Source organism: Neodiprion fabricii, chromosome 5, assembly GCF_021155785.1.
Source record: "Neodiprion fabricii isolate iyNeoFabr1 chromosome 5, iyNeoFabr1.1, whole genome shotgun sequence".
NCBI lineage: Eukaryota > Metazoa > Arthropoda > Insecta > Hymenoptera > Diprionidae > Neodiprion > Neodiprion fabricii.
Window position 1 is genome coordinate 6589588 of NC_060243.1, and position 15426 is coordinate 6605013.

Below are 15426 nucleotides of genomic sequence, written 5' to 3' on the forward strand. Positions count from 1 at the left end.
TCGATACGAGTCGGAGAATGTCTTCTTTTCACCGCGATAGAGTAGCTGAAGCAGGATGAAATGACCCTCTAACGTTGTACTAAAGGCGACAGCTTCTCCCTTCGAGAGCCGTGTGTGCGCATTTATATCGACGATTTAACCCTTCACTTTTTTCACCACCAATCGCTGCAGAAATCCATATATATATACATATACATATATATATATATATATATATATATGTGTGTAAGAGGAACGCTCGCAGAAAATATGTAGGTATACGAATTGTACGTGCGGAACACGGTGGCAATTCTGTTTCCGTGCAAGGAATTATTTTACCCATACTAAACGACATTTCAGACTATTCGAAGCGGAGTTTATATCAAATTTTTCAACAGCGAAAGTTTCGACGGATTGCGTAAATTTGTTGTTTTTTAATGTCTGTACGATAGAATGGGAAAAGTATAAAGATGTTAGTATTTTTTTTTTTCTTCTCAACATTCAAACGAAACATGATGCAAATTTTCAAATTCCTAGTTTTACTAAAATATCGAAACGTACAATTTTCATTTCGTTTATACAGCGTATCGAAAAATATTTTATCAACTATTTTAACGCGGACATCGGAGTTTGAATAGTTTTTCAATATTTTCATACTTACTGTCGATGTCATTTCGGAACAATATAATGATTTTATTTCTGAGTTTGTCAAATCTTATTTAAGAACTAAACCGTACGTAAGATGATAAATTTAGTGAGTAAACTTATACCGTCCGACGAAAAAACGTCCCTGACACGCTCCACGGTCATTCGAAATTAGAATAATGACTTACAAAAATATGTTGGATGTTTAATTTTCCACGCGAATGCTTTGAAATTATCTCATTAACAACTGAATATAATTACCATACGTATATCGGTGTACGGGAAGACGTGATACTCTATAGTCAGTGTTGTATACCTAACACTCGGGAACACGTACAGAGTAAAGATCTCTCGGCGAAGTCGTAATAACGGAAATTATGCGAACGGATGTGAATCCACGCGTGTGTGTATGTGTGTGTTTGTGCAAGGGATGCTCAGTTTGAATTAAGTTACTCAACCTACTTCTGATAAAATGAAAACATGAAAATCTTTGCAAAGTCAGTGACGAAAACTTCTATTCAAGCCAGATTCGATGCTGGCTATAATGTTTCAGATCAGATTTTATCTCCTGACTGTGAGAAATTTTACAGGATTAATAGAACGCAAAATTCACACCACGATTTGTTTCGTAAACCTGACTAGTTACAGAATTGCAAGCAATCGCAAACGAATTTTTGCCAACTTCAATCCCTGGTCTTATTTATTGAAATTTTAAACTTTGAGTGTATCGAAAAATTTTCGAATACGTGGAATAATTTTTTTGCATTTTGCTAGCAAAGTTTTACAATAAAACCATGTTGAAGATCGTTAATTTTCTCGAAATTGCCTCAAGGTAATCAACAACGCAATTTCGAGATAGTTTTTGATCCCTCAACGAACGTACCGGAATTTTTAACTCTCCGATAAGTTGCAATATAGTAAACTTGGCGAAAATCTGATCTCAAAATTTGTTCATCTGAATTTCAAACTTTAACAAAGTACGTAGAAATTACACGTACCTGGAAATTTAATTTTGAACAACAATTTTACTCGACGATCTTTCCCTCTCACCCCGCGAACTAAAAGGAACCGAGTCTGCGCATGGATACGTGATATAAACTATAACAAACAACAACCGAGGCGCAATTAATTACTGGGCTTGGTAAAACGGTTGGTGAACAAGGAAATAGACGTACGCAGAGTGGGACGAGGTGGGAGGAGGGCAGAACTCGAAGGTCTAGCACACCTTTGGGGGTAGTTGTTCAAGTATCGTACTCGTAAGAAGTAACAACCCCTGAACCCGGGGGCCCTTGTATGCCGGCGGGGTGAAAGGCGAACCACCTCTGCCTTAGGATAATTTGCATAATTAAGGAAAGAATTTGTTATTGAGCTCTGACTTGTTGCCAAGAATCTGCTCCGAGCCTCCTCCTCTCACGTCCGTCGAACTCTGTCTCTAACGGCATTCGGCAATTCGGCCAAACTTTTGACGAGAAAAATAAGAAAATATTTTCACCATTTACAAATGTCGAGGAGAAGAATTATACAAGAGTTTTGTAAGTGCTTGTAACTAAAAATTTAATGAAAAAGGCGGTGAAAGCGGTTTTTTTTTTTTTTTTTGTTTCTCGCTGCACAGTCATTTATCGCTTGAATTTCTTTTTTCAAAAAACACGCACCGACGGCCTCTTTTGTTCTCATCTTTGAATATTCTTTTTTTCTCATAATGTAACTCACCGAACGATTCGGATAGATATTTTTTTTTATTCTCGTTAGAAGAAAACTAATTTCTTTTTTCCATTCAAATCGTTGCACTGCGATTAACGACGATTGCACTTTGATGTTTAAATAAATAACACGCGTATACAGGACGGTATTTAAGGTTGGACCGTGTCTGTGAAACTGTATATTTCATAGGCGTACTTAAAAACGAGTAATTGTTTGATTTTTATTTTTATTGTTTGGGCAAATATTCTGTTGACAGAAATAAACGGTGTGTATATGGTTGTGTTGTTAGTTCGCGACTGGGAAACTATATTTATATATGTACTATATTCAAGAGGTTAGTTAATTCCGTTAACTAACAATAAGAGGATAATAATTATTAATTCAATTTGCATTAATTAACATTAAGAGTTTATAAGACAGTGATAGCTAATCGCTATTTATGCCGACTCGTTTTCTATAAGCATTATATAAGAAACGTGATCAACTCTTTTACGTTTAGTTCGTTTCCGTTTGCTGTGTGTGTGTGGTTTTTTTTTTTTTTCTTTTTCATTATCGTTATTAAGTATATATAATGAAATCTTAAATTTAGTTACCCCTTAAATTATTTACACAGAATTGAGGTATGCGTATAATCTATATAATATATGTATGTATGCATACAATCAATATTCATATTCATTAGATTAAATAGAATTTTCTTCTACTCTCTATCTCTCTCTCTCTTTTTTTATCGATTTTTTTTTTTTGTTTTTCTTCAAAGAACGTTAAAATTTTTACCAATGTTTTTCATCACAATTATCATTACCTCGGAATTCAGAAGTCTTCGTATATATATGTACACGCCTTAAATAGGATATCGAAAATGTGAATTACTTTTTTATACTCTGTAATATTAATTTTTTTTTTTTTTTTTCTCTTCTCATTCAACCTCAGTATCGCGTTACAATTTTATAAATCGCATAAGAAAATATAAACCAAATTACCTTTTTTCAGACTTTTGGGTTCAAACAGTCGCGTTTTAACTCCTTAAACTTGTTCTTCCATTATTTTAATCTTATAACAATTATTACATGCATTAATAATTTAGATATTCTTCAAAATATGTACGTAGATGTTTTTTCTTGAAAATATATCGACTTACTCGTGACAATTATATTACCTCTAGACAATATTCATTTGAATTTCTCTTATACACTTAGTGCTGTTAAAATTTTTCAAAACCATGCAAATATGAACGGAATTTTGAAAGGGCTTTTGAAAACCCTCACGATTCAGGTAGACTAAGAGTGCTGGTGGTATACTTTTATTCAATTAATCGTCGTATCTAAATCTTAATCTAGTTGAAGAAGAAAAAACATACGGAAATAATAATTCGTACAGACGTTTCTTCTTCGCTAATTAAATTCATGAACCGCCTCAATTCCATGTAAATTCTAAAAGTCGCGATTTTTGAAAACCCCGGTATCTCTCAGAAATAATTCTGTTTTGCTGTTTTTTTTTTGTTTTTTTTTTCTTTCTTTCGTTCAATTCATCGAATCGTAGAAGTTTTAACGTATTTGTTACATTATTTGTCATGTCTCCGAGTCACTTTACATCGATCATTTTCATTTAATCTACGATTGGTAATCATCACGTTTTATATACTCGTAGTTACGATTGTACAGAAAAATTTAGTCACGCCACGGGGTTATAGAATAATTTTGCCAAGCGATACCGTCGTTTCCGAACTACTCGAACTATTTACAAATCTACAAGCAATTTACATATTCATTTCAATGTTTCGTTTCTTTTTCTTTTTTCTTCTCTTCATATTTTATCAAATATCTAAATATCTTGTAATCTTGTATCTGTTAGGTTCTAAATCTGAGCTAAATAATTACGTTTTTATGGAAAAATACTATATACTAACTACTTATTGATTAATTTTTTTTATAATATACATGCACCTCAGTGTGTATATTGTGTATATATATTTAAATATGTATACATACATATTACAAACCGAAAAGAAAAAATATATATATATATAACGATATATATATATATATATATATTCGTTAAACCATTATGGACAGATTAATCAAAATATTTCAATTACTTCTGAATTGTTTCTTTACTCTATAAATTCAATTAAGTGCGTCTTAAGTGTATATATTTTTTTTCCTCACTCACTTCTACCTTAATATGCGTATAATATATGCGCCGATGTTTATTCATATATCTGTATTATATATAATATAATTACTAATGTATATACCTATGTACATAAAAAATTACAATGGCTATAAGTATCTTTTTGTTTCTCATCATACACTTTTCGTACTCCGTATTTCATATTTATTGTTTTTTACTTTGTACTAGATTGTACTTTAATATGCTCAAGTACTAAATATCAAACGTGTGTTTATAATGGAAATTTCATTGAAATTAGTATACCGTTCGTAAGTCTTATCGAATTGATTGAAGGGGTTGGGTGAAAAAAAAAACAAAAAAAAAAAAAAGGAAAAATTAAGGAGAAAAAGAAACGGAAAATAATATAGGTTTTAACTAACGAATACGTAACAATGTCGCGTCGATCAATAAAAGGAAATAAAAAATTCGATACTGACCGAGATACACTAACACGTGAAGCGATGTATCGATCAAGCCGATGATAATGATACGATGATATTTCACATATGTGAATAAAAGCGAAAAAGAAATACACACCTTGAAACCGACAGGCGCGTGTAAATAATTGATGCATACATGTATATAATTTAATAATAATAATAATTCAAAGATATTCTCAATTCAATATAAAAGCTATGTATATATAATAGAAAAGTTTGCCTTAATCTAAATTCTTGCACAGAACAACGACCAAAGTGGCGTTTCAAGCGTATAAACCGAACAACTTGTAACCTTGTGAAACTTAAGAGTTATGATATATAGTTTACTTAACATATCTGTTAACTTCAACTCAAACTGTATATTATTATGTGATTGCTATTCAACGTAATACCTTATTTCCTCGGTAAGTGATTAGTAACATTGATTAGAAAAAAAAAAGAAAAAAAAAGAAAGAAAGAAAACGAACTACAGACTACTTAGCACCGTGTCTCGTATCACTAATGTTTTTGTTTTTTCTGTTTTTTTTTTTTTACTCTGTGCCCTTACTTTTATAAACAATAATAATATGTTATTTCATATGTACGCATATATGTTTTTTTTCATACGTACGGATTATGTACAATTGGGAAGAAGCACGGTAGCGCGTAAGTTTAAATTGATAGGAAAACTTTGTGAGTGATAAACTAATTAACAATGAAGATTAATATTAGCAAGAAGAAAAATATGAAATTAAACTTAAAAATGGAGACCGTCGCGCGTCGTAATGATTACGTGTTGGACCATTTGGGTAATTTTATTGTTAATACGACACGTCAATGTTCGTAAATCAGTTATCATTTTTGTGTAATTTAAAAAGGTTCGCCTTTTTTATTACTTTTTTCTTTTTCTTAAATAGCATTTACGTTCGATAAGCTGTGTAAAATTCGATTCTGAATATTTAACCCGGATCGTTATGTCAATTTACTTATATTCATTAAAGTCATGCCTCAGATCGTAATTGATTATGGTATCGAAATTCGCAGAGCATGTAAACACGAAATGATTACTAATTGTAAGTAATATTCCACGAAATTTCAATAGTTGCATCAGTTGAAAAACTTGTTCCGCAAGCGTAGAAATTACATATCTATTCATTTGACGAACTTTCACCGTGACCTGTGAGTGTCGAGGCAGATTATTTGATAGGAAAGAATTTTTTCGCATCGTATAGCCGGAATAAACAAAATTTTTGTAAAGGGCAACAACAGACGTCACGCGTGACTTGGAAAAAGCTGGTCCTGACGGCGAAAACTCTTTACACGATATCCTGCGTTCTCTTCGGCATAACTGATTTCTTGAATGGTAAATTAATCTTAAGCGAATAGGCGTTTTCTTAAATCTATGGTACAATCTATCATTACGATTGTTATTATTATTATTGTTGTTGTTGTGTTGTTGTTGTTGTTATTACTATTATTATTATTATTATTATTATTATTATTATTATTATTATAGTATTTTTGTACAACTATAAATCAACGATAAAAATTCAAATATATTTACAATATTTACAGATTCTTTAGCCACCATTGTTTGCATTTAATGCCTTTCGGTGCAGTTTATTATTGCATCTCTTCCGATTTTAGCTGCACTTACCAATCTTGAAGTTGATTGGAATCGGATGAAAAAATGAAAACATAAACAATATTGAAACATCACCGTTCAGTAACGTGTTCCGGCGATAGATCTCGCCTCATTAAATTTAAATACTGTGTGTATGTTGAAAATACAAATATTCACTTGTATTAAAATGTCGTCCCTGTTTCATATACGTGTCAAGTGTTAAACTTGTATTTCATTATGTAATTTGAACTTTCGCGATATTATCTCGTCAAGCGAAGGCTCAAGGTCATGGCGATTATCAAGACAATTTTTATAAGCCGACTACACGGAGAGAAAAAAAATGTCTTCTTGTTTTTCACTCGCGTCATTGTAGCGTTTCAAAATCTCTAAGACGCTTCGCATGACTTCCGCTGGTAAATATTTACCACACAAGGATAATGGTCATATAACACATTTGCCAGGTTTCAAACTTCGTCCAGATTTCTTATTCCATTTTGTCAAATTTATTTCGACAACTTCTGAGTAGGTGTACTCAGAATTTATAAACTTTACGCGATTTAAACGTTGACGAAAATCATTTTGCCAGTCATTGTTCTTGACCCAATTACGAAATCATTGCGTGATATCTGGATGAATGACAGGTGAACACGATGGGTTTTTTTAGGCCAAGATGATGATCTCGCCGCGACACTGACACCGATCAACAATAAGGCCTTCACCGACGACGATGTTTGTCACGTTACACTTCGACTTGAGGTCATATATTTAATGTGATTTTTAACTTCGTCGCAAATTTTGTTACACGGGGTTCTGAGTCGAAGACATTATCATCAATTTAGCAAATTTTGACAGCTGACACGCGATTAAGTTACCCCGGACAACTTAATCCTCAGCTTAAGCTGTTCTCAAACAACACCCGGCTGCATATTCAACAGGTAAGTTGTAGGATCGTAGTATCCGGCTAAATAATATATGTCATTGTTGTCATATATCGTCAAGTATCTGTGGGGCTCTTTGCTCAATTTTTCAGCGTACGGTTCAAGCGGCAGTACTTCGCATTTATGCGATATTGTTTGCACGTCGTTCTCGTCCGTATGAGGCGATTCGAAAAGCGCGCCCTGAAATAAGAAAAAATAGGTCATTAAGTCAAACTGCTAAAAATGCTTGCCTAGTAAATTGTCTGCAAAAATATTTGTGCAAAATCAAGCATGTCCCAAATTTTATTCCGTGCATTAACTTTGTAAAAATATCACTGCAAGAATATGGAAATTCGGAGACAGTAGATAAAAATTGCTTGAATACTCTCTACAGAGTTTTGAGGGGTAATAATGACAGCAATTAAATGGGCCAAATTTTCACAATTAGATATAGAATAAACGACGTCTTTTCAATGTTTCTCAAAATTTTCTATGCTACAAATATTATTTCAACCGTCAATAGACAACCCGCACAAGTTTTTAAGATCAACTCACTGGATATTTCAGGTTTGTGGGACAGCCGACGGTTTCTTCGGGATGATAGAACCATTTAACTTTGACAATCATGTTTGAGCTAGACGTTTCCCACATGGATTTGATCCTTCCGATATAAGGTCGGTCCGGTCTTCCGGTGGAGAGAAAAACGGCGCTGTCACCGATCTGGATGGTCTCGTTTCCTCGTTTTATTGCCTTGTAAAACTGTTTCTTTGCTCTTCCCTTAGCACCTGGCCTCCGATATCCTTTACCCGCCCAACCCCACAACTGTCTGGCTGGCAAGAAAGCTGCCATTTTGCTACGACTTTCAACCGATTCCTGCCGTTCACGAGGCTTTGCTTTTTTATCATTCTTTTTCGACTTGTCTTGTTTCTCTTCAACCATTTCTTCATCTTCCTCAACGATGTCCTCTAGTATCTGCTGTGGCGTTTCCACCGCGACTTGCTTTTCCTCCGCTTGAATCTCTGCTTCTACCTCTACTTTCGAATGACTCGATGATTCTTCCTCACTTTTTTGGCCCGAACAACTTTCCGCTCCACTGTGGAATCAAAGAAAACTGTGTGAGATTGATTGTGAAGTGAAATTTTACAAGGATCACAAGAGTTACGAAAGAGTGATGGATAAGGCCTGGACAAGTTTGTATTTAAAATTACAAAATACATATGTACGGATGTATATAGACTTAAAAAACTAGAATATGGAAAATAGACTCTGCATTTTCTGGCTCCAAGCAACACAATTTACGTAGACAACCAAATGAGGAACGAAAATGAATGAAACAAAAAAATATGTGTTTGAATATTAATCCAGACCCTAGTGATGGATATAAAGACCTTGTGGAACCATAACACCTGATTCGATTTACATATCAAGTATTATTACCTGTTCGCGCAACTTCATTATTATTATATTAGTTTGTAAATTTATCACAGCAAATACTTTAGTTTCGTTATTTTCGTATGTTGTACCTATTTACCACGTATATATTCAATCTAGTTGACAAGGAACGCACCAGCGACTGTATTATCCTGTTTTATGATGATCTGATTTGCAGTTAATAAACACTTGTCTTGCTTCGGCTTTTCCCTCTGCACCGTGAGGGTTTTTATACCGAAGCAAGCGTCTTGTCTTTCCCGCGAAATCATGTTATTTATTTATTCACCCTCTCACTCACTCATCCCATCCCGATTGAAGTTAGAGAAGAACTCTGGTCAAACGACCAAAACATGGTGCCCCGGGTGAGGAATGAGTGATTGGGTTTTTCTTGTTCGTCAAGTTCGTGTTAACTTGTCATCTGGTACTGGCTGGTGCGTGTTGTGTATGTCCTGTACGTGTGTAAGCCGAGACGAGGCTTAGGGATTAGGATTAGCGTGGCACAAAGGCCTTCGCGCGACACTCACTAACAGGCGATGTATTGTAATACGTGGTCGTATTGTCATCGTGTATGCCTATTACCTTTGCTTTCCTCGTTCAGTTGCGTTTGGTTCTTCGACTGTGATACACGTTCGTTTGGACCTTTCGAGTTATAATAGTTTTCAATCAAACTTCATCGCGACATGGCTCCAGTAGCCTTACAGAAGCTTACTGCATTGCAGCGGGCTCGTGAAGGCGAAATAGAAGGCTTGCGGCAGAGGTTATTAAGCAAACCGCGAGATACGCTTACGAAACGAGTCATTAAATCGCGACTTGACGCTCTAAATGAAATTTGGACAGAGGTTCGTAAGGCTCACGCTGAGATCATCGTTCGAGAAAACGCGGATGCCGACCCGTACGTCACCGATAATTGGTTCGGGCGAATTCAGGGTGTATATGAGAACGCCCTTGACGAGTTTTTGGCGCTTCTGACTTCCGCGGAAAAGGTGGAAACAGAGGCCGTCACTGGACCCGCGGAGGCAAGCACCTCTGGAACTACCGGAACAGATGTCGCGAAACTCCCTCGCATTCCTCTCCCAACCTTTTCGGGAAAGTATGAGGATTGGGCAAGTTTTTGCGACCTCTTCACTACGTTGGTGCATGACGTAGCTTCTCTATCTGACGCAACCAAGCTGCAGTATTTGAAGCGTTGCTTGACCGGTAGTGCCGCGGACCTAATAAAGGACGTCGCTACGACCAGTGCGAATTACATCAGCACATGGCAGGCGTTAAAGACTCGATATCACAACCCTCGATTGATAATAAATAAACATTTGGCTTCGTTCATGCGGATCCCGCATTTGAAAAACGAGTCCGCTTCCGAGCTCCGTTCCTTCGTCGATGAAGCTCAGCGAATAGTTCGTGCGTTAGCAAATTTAAAATTACCAGTGGAGCATTGGGATGTCTGGTTTGTCTTCGTGCTCTCTGAACGCTTAGATTCGGAGTCGCGAAGGTTGTGGGAAGCGGAGCTGAGCCAGGGTGACCTCTCGGAGGGTACCAGCTCTCTTGGTTCACTCCCGAAATTCACGGACTTGATAAGGTTTTTGGAACGGAGAACTCAGGCCTTGAATATGATCGCGCTCGAGTGTCGAACGGAGAAGAGGTCGGCTTCAACACCTTCTGCGGGACCCCAACCCCGTAAGGTTTTCCACGCTAGTTCTCCTCGATCACCGAATCCAACGCCGTACAAATGCCCGCTCTGCTCTGGTGCTCACCCCATCTTAAAGTGTTTCAAGTTTCAGGCGAAGGCTCCTTCTGAGCGGTTCGCTAGTATTAGACACTTACGGCTTTGTTTCATTTGTCTGAAACCACATCAGGCGAGAGATTGTCCGTCAAGCGGAAGATGCGCGGTTTGTCAAGGACGACATCACACGATCTTGCATCGCTGCGCTCGAGGAAAATATCAAGGGTCGAGCCGAAGTTCGGGAGGTTCTCGAGGCCCAGAAGGAGGTGGACCTTCGGCACCCCCCCCTGTCGTAAACTTGCATGCGGCGTGTCATTCGGTTGTCGGGCGAAGAGTTCTGCTCGCCACGGCGCGAGTGCAGGTAATGGGTCCGAACGGAAGCAGCACCTACGCGCGAGCACTCCTCGATCAGGGCTGGAAGTAGTCATTTGCTTCGGAATCCATAGTGCAGTTGTTGGGGTTATCAAGGAGACGCGCTTCCGTAACACTGTCGGGACTTGGTTCCGCTGAGACAGGAACTGCGACCGCGAGGACGCAGCTGGTGCTGCGGTCCTGCGGCAATCCTAAATTCGAATTTGGAACAGACGCGCTCGTCCTCCCAAAGCTCACCTCACGTCTCCCATCCGATAGATTTGGTGATCTAGATTTGCAACAATTTGAGGGTCTCGCGCTGGCGGATCCGGACTTTTCGATTTCCCAAAATGTAGACGTGATTTTGGGCGCTGATGTTTATGGCCAGTTGCTCCGTCCCGGCTTGAAACGGTTCCCTACCTCACAACTTGTCGCTCAAAGTACGGCTTTCGGTTGGGTGATTTCCGGTATGGTGCGGTGAGAAAAACGGCGGGCGGACAGAACTCTCTCTTCGTCGCCAACACAGGCACTTCACTGCTCGGTTGAACCGGATTTGGAGCAGACCCTGCAACGCTTTTGGTCTCTCGAAGATATTGCTCCGAATTCGAGTAGGCTGAGGCCCGAGGACGAGATCGCTGAGCATTTATTCAAGGAGACTCACAATCGCGACTCACGAGGTCGGTACGAAGTCCGGCTTCCTGTGAAACCAGACCGCCCTAGGGTAGCTAACGAGACTAGGTCAATGGCGCTTAAATCTCTTTCTAGTATGCAACGTCGATTTTCGCGATTGGCTGAGGCATACGGTAGCTTCATGAGGGACTACGAACGCCTGGGACATATGACTCGAGTCCCGGCCTCAGAAATACGGTGCGAGGACGCGTGGTACCTTCCACATCACGCAGTGATTCAGGCTTCGGGCGACAAATGGAAACTTCGCGTTGTGTTTGATGCCTCTCGGAAAACTCGCGAAGGGCACTGTCTGAATAACTTTTTGTGGTCAGGACCCTCCCTCCAGAGCGATCTGTCATTGATCCTCTTAAATTGGCGAAAATACCGTTTTGCGTTTACCGCGGACACAGTGAAAATGTTCCGGCAAGTCTTGGTCAAGCGCGAAGACCAGGATTTGCAGAGAATTGTGTGGGCCCCGACCGCTGATGCCAGTCCTGTTGATTACCGTTTACATACTGTCACGTACGGGACAACTTGTGCTCCATATCTGGCCATCCGCACGCTTTCGCAGTTGGCTGTTGATGAAGGGGTTAACCTCCCCCTCGGAGCTGAATGTCTCAAAGCAGAGACGTATGTTGACGACACCTTCGCAGGGGCGGAAGACCTTTCTACCGCGGTTCAGAAAAGACTCGAACTTATAGAATTGTTAAGATTGGGTGGTCTCGAGCTCGACAAATGGTCCGCCAATCATCCCGATCTTCTGCCACCTCAGGCACGACAGAACTCACCGAAAGAAATCGACGGCGACGCGTTGGTCAAAACCCTCGGGATCCATTGGATCCCATCGCAGGATGATTTTAAGGTGTATAAGGTGACTAAAGAGTCACAACAGCAGATTTACTTTCTTAACCGGATATCACTCACTCATCCCATCCCGATTGAAGTTAGAGAAGAACTCTGGTCGAACGACCTAAACATTACCTGTGATGACTCGCTTCGCTGTGACTGCTGTGACCGCTGTGATGACTGTGCCTGTGTCGATGTTTCCTATGCTTCCTATGTTTATGTTTTCTGTGTTCCTCGCAGAGATTGTGCTTCTTGTGTTTCTTCTTTCCATCCTGAGCGTCCTGGAGCCTTTTCAGTTTGTCTTTTCTTCGTTTCTTCAATCGTTTTCTCTCGCGATAATCATCGTTAACCTTCGAATCCGCATCTTCAGTTTTCGAAGGTTCATTAGGCTTGATTTCCCTGCTAGTACTCGGTGCGTTGAGAGCCTGTTGTTGATTCCGCGTTGGCACTCGTTTTTCTTCCGTCGATGAGGAAGTCTGTCTGCGACGCTTACCGAGGGTGAGAAGAGGGTTTGGGTCGTATTCTAAAAAATAGGAATCACTGAATTAGAACAAAGAAATTGACCGTGAAATTTGTTTCAGGAGCAAAGTAGATTTAATAAATGAATACTGTGAAAGTATCGTTCTAAACTAGCGTCAGACGAAAAGACCGATCGTTTCGCAAAACAAAATCCAACCCGAGAAAAAGCTAGAATAATCCATTACTACGTACCAACAACCGGATAGTCAGGTTGCAGTAGTCTTATATCATCTAAAGCAATCCTACCGCTATCCCCGTCATCGAATTCCACGCTAACAAATTTCGCATCTAATTCAGGATCAGGTTCGGAAGATTCAACGGATGTTCCCGGGTACAGACAACGATACTGCTGACTCCAGTAGGCGCAAAGTCTCGTTCCGGGTGTTATTTCACTTGTAGAGGCTGGGCAGACTTCCACAATCTAAGAAGAAAGAAAAGTAAACGTCAGTTGAATCGAAGCGTAACTTTTGGAAGAATTAATTTCACACTAAACAGCTTTCTTCGTCGTTCCATCGTCTAATAGACGTCTAAGAAAAAAAGGGGAATCAACTTACAGCATCTCGGAATATTTCTTCTCTCGGATGAATGTGTGGTCTGTTCCCCCTTTCGCCGTCCAAAGTTATGGCGTAAACGTCAGGAGGCTCGACGGCGCTAAGCCTACCGGCATAAAAGAGGCCACCCATTGCTGTAAGAACTCTTAGCTGATCAATAGCCAAGTGAGCGGAAGTCAATTTGCACCTGTTCATGACACTCTCGGTTCTCTCCGCAGTCTTTTCACTTTTCTCAGTTTTCGCGACCTTCGCACATTCCTTGCACTCCTTGTACTCCATTGATTTCCGCCGTTTCGAGTCTTTCGTATCCCGGTCACCCGACTTTCGTCTCTTCGGCGATGATGAGCAGGATTTGCGTTTCTTCTTTTTCGATTTTTCATGCTTATCTTTGTCCCGTTCGCTCTTTTCGACTGGCACGACTTTCGTTTCCTCTGCAGATTCAACCCGCGACGAGGTGTCCGATGGTGGAATATTCTCAGCCACGTTGCTCCATTCCCCGTTTTCGTCATCTTTCCAGGTCTTCAGCTTTGCCTCGGCCTTCAATTTCGGTTTCACCTTGTTCACCTGTTTTTCAAGCTTTGCATTCGTGCTGAATTTTTCCTTCTCCGCTATTATTGAGCTGATCACACTTTTGTTATGCAACGGCGTTTGCTTTGCCGGTTTCGATTTACCTTTTCCCGAATTCTTTGAAGTTTTTTGTACTTTAGTATTTGCCTTTGCGGCAGATACACCCGACGATTTAAATGGCAGAGGTGTGTAACCCGTCTTATTAACCAACTGGAATAAAAACAATGAATATCACTTTCCACTTAAATTCGAATAACGAAATATCTTACTTTCAAATAATTTCGTCGAATACAAATTCACTTTTATCGTTACCTTGTTTTGGAGGTGACGATTTTTTGCTGCCAGTAAATAACTAACCAGCGAGGCTTTGCTCTTCGGTTTCTTTGCCACGATCGTTTCCGTCAGATGCCTTATGCTGCCGGAAGCGCACATAAGTTTCCTGGGTCTTCCGACCTTTCGTTTTTTCGATGCCGAGCTTAGGCCGGTGAGAGTCGGGGCGGGCGAAGACGTGTCGTATTCAAGCTGAAAATATTCAATCGATATTATTGTAAAGATATCGAGCTGCATATTTTCGTAATGTTTGGTACATCTTACGTATTCCCTTTGGATGGACTGCGTTAAACAAAGGGAAAAGTTGCTCGTTTTATGGTATATGCGCATTAAGCCTAAACAAACGATTCCTACCCTTGTCAAACTCTTCTCTTCGGTGTCCTGCAATATTGTACTAGTTGGTAAGACGGTGATTGGTGATGCAACCGGTGGCACTGGGATCGGTATGCTCGGGATGCTATCCAGAAGCTTGATGTGACTTCGGGGCTCACCGAGTTTCACCAAATTCACGTTACATCGTGGCATTCCTACCACGCCAGTTGTCAGAGGCGGCGATACTGCCTCCGGAGAACGCACCCGTGACTTTTGAGGAGATTCAATCACCTCCAGAGGCGGTGACGATGAAATAATGCGGTCACATTCCGAGCTGATGCAAATCAGAGTTATGAGAAAATTACAGAGATCTATCGATAACTTGATATTTCTTTAAAACCTTGTAATTCGAGTGTCAATGAAACGAACGGTTTTATGGAAACCATACTCGAAGTCTTCGAAAGAATTTCACGTTCCACAATTTTTTCTGCAGCATATTTATTTATTTTTCGAAGAGTATCATCACTTCTTCGGATTGAAAAGTGTAGCTCGACAGTCTGTGCAACGTGAAGCTTTCTTTTTTTCAAATTCTGAATATGCAGTTCGGATCATTCTACGGCGACCGATACTTATTGGTGTAGAAAAAGCTCGGTATTTCTTAGTAGATAAAAAT

General features: G+C 39.3%; 1 protein-coding gene across 3 annotated transcripts in view; it reads right to left on the reverse strand.

Annotated features, from left to right (window-relative positions):
• Positions 1-1394: 1394 nt before the first annotated feature.
• LOC124182332 overlaps positions 1395-15426 on the reverse strand; it is a 122147-nt gene continuing 108115 nt past the window's right edge. For 2 of the 3 annotated variants that reach the window (XM_046569442.1, XM_046569441.1), the window contains exons 13-19: positions 14796-15087; positions 14424-14633; positions 13548-14321; positions 13186-13414; positions 12610-12997; positions 8013-8550; positions 1395-7658 (exon numbers count right to left, since the gene is read on the reverse strand). In XM_046569442.1, the coding sequence (XP_046425398.1) occupies positions 7446-7658; positions 8013-8550; positions 12610-12997; positions 13186-13414; positions 13548-14321; positions 14424-14633; positions 14796-15087 (2644 nt within the window). In that variant the 3' untranslated portion in view covers positions 1395-7445. The remainder of the gene's footprint in view (positions 7659-8012; positions 8551-12609; positions 12998-13185; positions 13415-13547; positions 14322-14423; positions 14634-14795; positions 15088-15426) is intronic. The other variant, XM_046569443.1, reaches the window with a different exon arrangement.